General features: G+C 38.9%; 1 protein-coding gene across 2 annotated transcripts in view; it reads right to left on the reverse strand.

Moving 5' to 3' along the window:
• The window catches only part of LOC101846749 (dual 3',5'-cyclic-AMP and -GMP phosphodiesterase 11), a 29,076-nt gene extending 28,403 nt beyond the window's left edge, over window positions 1-673 (reverse strand). The window contains exon 1 of one of the 2 annotated variants that reach the window (XM_013084902.2): window positions 452-673. In XM_013084902.2, the coding sequence (XP_012940356.2) occupies window positions 452-617 (166 nt within the window). In that variant the 5' untranslated portion in view covers window positions 618-673. Of the gene's footprint in view, window positions 1-445 lie in introns of both variants that reach the window. The other variant, XM_005102487.3, reaches the window with a different exon arrangement.
• Window positions 674-4,913: the final 4,240 nt, after the last annotated feature.

The raw sequence follows: 4,913 nt of genomic DNA on the forward strand, positions 1-4,913 counted from the left end.
CCCCCACACACACACACACACCTCACTTGCTATAGTCTCTACACCCTAGTTATGATAATTCTTTAACACCTTATCAATAACTGTGGCATGTTCATAAATCTGTCTTTATCCGTGCAACTTTGTATATTATTATACATTTCGGTACTTCAGAATTACAAAGTTCCTAACATCTTTTTTTTAACTGTTCTTTGTTTTGTTATTAAGACCATAATATGACACCAGAAGCCAAACGTTCTACCTGCTTTATCAAAACGTCAGATAATTATTCGTAGTCGTTATCAAGATATTCCAAAAAATTGCATTCGAAAAAAAAAATTACATGATGTGAAACTCAAATTTTTTTACGTCAAATTTCTCCTAACTAGAAACTGAGCAGACAGAACTTTCTAATTCTGATGTAGTGATTTGTGTGTTTGAATTCGGTTCTAGCAAAAACAACAGCCACCTTTACTTGAAGTCTGGCTCTCTTTCTTGACCATCTGCTGGGCCGAGACTTTGTTGCTCTTCGGCATGCTCTTGTCGCCGCCGGCGGAGTTGTCGATTACTTGGGAGGAATCTTTCTTCTCAATGACGTCACCTTGACTGAGCGCGGCAGTGGAAGACGCCGAACAGCCCATCTGGTAGATCTACAACATAGGCTCCGCCTGGCTGGGGAGATACAGGTGTTAGGGAAGAGTAGTCTTAGTAAATTGTTTTACAGCACTTGCTGCACAAATAGGGGGAGGACTTCCTAACGAAGGACCATCCCAACAAATACAATAAAGAAAGGACTTAACCCTGTCCCTAACACTAAATTCTTACCCTACCCCTACCCCTAACCCAAACCCGAACCAAAGCCCGATCCAAATCCCAATCCCAAACCCAAATCCAAACCCAAATCCAAACTCACGCCCAAACCAAAACCAAAAAAAAAACCCCAGACCCAAACCCATACTCATACCCAAACCCAAACCAAAAAAAACCCACCCTAATCTTAACCCTAACCTCCCTAATATTATCTTTTTTTATTTTAGCCCAACTTCTCCCTCCCTCCTCCCTAATACTCATAATAATAGTATACATTCAGTGCCCCCTCCCAAATGCATTTACATCGCCCCCCCCCCTAAAAATGTACGCATAGTTTCCTACACCACCTATACACACAATCTCTCTCTCTCTCTCTCTCTCTCTCTCTCTCTCTCTCTCTCTCTTTCTATCTCTATCTCTCCCTACCTCTCCTACTCCCTCCTTCCCTCTCTTCCTTCTCACCCCTTCATCCCACCGCAAGACCTGACTTTCTAACCCCAGTCCATTCCCAGTTCCAATTAACAGGAATCAAGTATCATTTCTGTTTGATTTGGTTGGGTTTCGGGTTTTCCTCATTGTTCCCCTTTCGTTTTTTATACCTATTGGTTTGCTTGTGTCATTTGGTCTGGTTATTTTCTTAGGTTTGTTTTTCTTGAGAATGGGAAGGAGGAAGGAGAGTGGATGAAGCAATAAGTTAGGGAATTTAAAAAAGCTGTTGGAAAATCCTTCATCACTTGGGGTTTTTTTGTTGTAGTTTTTTTTTTCTTTTAGTTTATTCACAAGTGAAAAAAATATTCAAGATATTACTTAATGAAATGTATCTATAGAAATATTTGAATTAAGAGCTTTCCCTCAAGAGACACACACACACACACACACACACACACACACACACACACACACACACACACACCCCCCCCCCCACCTACACACACACACACAAAAGAATTTCACAAAAAATAATGGTAGCAACAATAAATGCAGTTTTTGACAAGTCCATGCTACCAACTGCTTACTCAGATGCAATGTACGTTATCTAAATCTTGACTGTAAAATGAGAGAAAAGAAAGACGATGAGTCATTTTCAAAAAGATGTCCCATTTTGTGAATTTGTGATTCCAGACCTACTTTCTGGGATACCAATATCAAATATTGTTCAGAATTGCCATTGACTATGTTCATGAACAAGATAAAACGTTCCATGACCTTAAAATCAGGTTTTCAAAACTGCCCAAGTCATATAAATTTTACCGCTCTTTTGCAAGTCTTGCTCAGAAGGTCAAAATTGTAAGATCTGCAATATGTATCAATATGCTTTTTAAAACATGCTTGGGGATAAAAGTCATGGCTCCAGGGATTAAATATTTCACAGTTATACACAGTATTGGAAAGCAATACTGAAGCCAGAAAAAAGCTTGGTGCCCGTCCTTGTCTTATATTTGTTAATTAACTCTTTATCTCAATATTTTGTTCAACCCATTTCAAACTTCTCTCCTGTTACCCAGCATTTAACACAGATGAATGTTCCCTAGACTGAGATACATTTTCTTTGAGATTTTGCGAGTGAAGACTACCTTCCTGTTCCTTTACATGGCATGAAACAGTGGTGCTTATGCAAAGCTGGCTACTGCTGAAAAAAAGTAATAAAGGAGAGGCAGAGAGAGATAAAACAAGAACCCAGTGAAGAGACTGCACTACATGCAGTATGAAAAGCAGAACTGCGTCGAAGACAAAGAAAAAAGGGAAAGGAAACCTTTCGTTTGTATAATTTCAAGAGACCATAGGGCAGCATGTATGAAATAGAGAAAAACGGAGACAGACACAAATCTGAACAAGAAATCAAACAGTTCCGAAGACAAAACAACGGATGCCTCAACCTCAAGTGTGTTATTTTCTAGACTAAAAAGTAGGTTTGCAATTAAAACCTTGCAGAGAAAAAGAAGATTAAAGTTGAAAATGAAAACCTTATCTTCGAGCAAGAAGGCAGTGAAACGAACTCTGAAATTTCCTTTTGCTCTCATGGATGAATTGAAAGACCGATACAAGAAAAAGGAAAACCAAAAGTTTTCGAATGTTAGCTTCTGGATAAATATTAAGAAAATACAAAATCCAGAGCAAATTTTAATTTGGTAGAACTCTCAACATAAAAAACAAAAGGAAAAGGAAGAAAAAAAGTGCTTTCAACTCTGCAGAGGGATAAAGTGCACATTTAGGACTTTTTTTCCTTCGGCCTGACAACTCGAGAATTTTGAGAGGGTTTAAAAATATTGTTACCTTGAAAGAGATATTTTTTTTAAACCCAGAAAATTTTGTTGAATGACATCTTAGAACATCTGTACAGACAATACCAGAGCAGTTCAAACATTTGTTTTACAATCTTTTGGCACTGGAAGCCATTTAATTTAGGGTCTTTAAGAAAGGTACAGAATCAGATCAAAACACTTGTGAGTGCAAGATTTGTGATAACTCAGAGTGAATAGCTAACGTATAATGCATTGTGTTCATCTGAAGGTTGTTCCTGCTAAAGTTTGCCCAAAACCAGGCTCGGTTCGTCCATAGAGCACGGTCGTGCAGTGCCCCCCAGAATTATGTAATGTTCTATTACGTAAAACACCCACAATGATAAAATAAAAGAAGCCAGAAACAAACACTAGCCAAATATTATATAAAAACAAGGTCCTCACTAGCGCCATAACTGTCCTTTCTGTGTCTATAGCGCCGTAAAACATCTACTATGCCATGCCAAAATCCACACGCTTTATTTAAACATAATAGGATATTCAACAGTGTAACCTGGCCTATAAATCGCTCTTGGGGATAACCTAAGCGATGACGAAACTCGTAGCGAGTTTGGCGGTACATTAATATTAATAAGACGGCACATCTCAAATGTGCTCCTGCCCAACAGCGCCAAAACATAGCCCACAGTAGGCAGTCTAAAAATAAACGCAATAGACCTACGCTACTCTTTGTCAATATTATGTGATTCCCGGAGCAAGCCAGAGGTGTGCTCAAGTGAATTGTGATTGGTTCATTGTCTGTCTTGACACTATTTTAAGTGACTTTGTGACCGTGAACCTGAGGGAGGTAAACGTGACCGTCCAATGAGTTGTGCCTTTGAATGGTTTGTAGTGGAGTAGTGAAAGTTATTACTTGAGTGTTTAGTTCCAATACAAGATGAACGAAATTGATGTTTAGCTATCCAACAAATTTAGTACTAGAAATCAAAGCAACAAGTAAAAAGAATGAAAATAAAAACACGAGGTCCTCCATCTCCAATTCAATGATCTTAAAATTATACACCGTCTCATTGACTATTAATTGTGCACGTCCACTTTTTAGTCCCACGAGCCGCCCCTGGCCAAAACATGCACGCACGGATCGTGTGATCATTGAAACCCAGTCCCACTACTAAACATCACCATCGACTGGACACAACTTAAACAAGTTAAGGAATTTAGATAACTTGGGAGCATGCTTACACATGATGGAAGATTGGATATAGGAAAATTGAAATCAGGACCCAAAAGCAAAAGCAGAAACCTATAAATTATCAACACCTACCAAAGGAAGTAAAAAGACAACGACTTATTCACAGCATAATTCCTTACAACACTGACTTACGATATCAGACCGGAAAGCGAAAGACTGATAAGGAATTAAACGAAATTTGACAGGGAATAAACCGGTTATGGAGCAAGAAAATCAAAGAATGAAGTGGTTCAGTCAACTGATGAAAGTCTCTCACCAAATCAGCCAGCTTCACGAGCTTATAACTCTAATATGTTTGGATACAAGAGCAGGTGCAGATCACGCAAAATTTGGCTGAATAGCATTTTAGTGGTCCTCCAAAAGAATAACATTTCAACAACTGAAGCCACCTACACTGCCCTTGATTTAAAATTGCACTCCCCCCCCTCGACATCGAACGATGCAAGAGGACGGATGAAGTAAAGTGAAAGGATCCAATCCTAGCATACTCTGAGATCATGAGACTCGCTGAAATGTGGCGCAAATGGGCAGTAATGAAAGAAAATAGAAATCCTGAATGACGAAGAGAAGAAAATAAGTATCACTAAGAAGAGAACAGAATTTGGGAGACTGGTGGCATTCTGAACGTTATTCCC

This window comes from Aplysia californica, unplaced genomic scaffold (genome assembly GCF_000002075.1).
Source record: "Aplysia californica isolate F4 #8 unplaced genomic scaffold, AplCal3.0 scaffold00327, whole genome shotgun sequence".
In the NCBI taxonomy this organism is placed as follows: Eukaryota; Metazoa; Mollusca; class Gastropoda; order Aplysiida; family Aplysiidae; genus Aplysia; species Aplysia californica.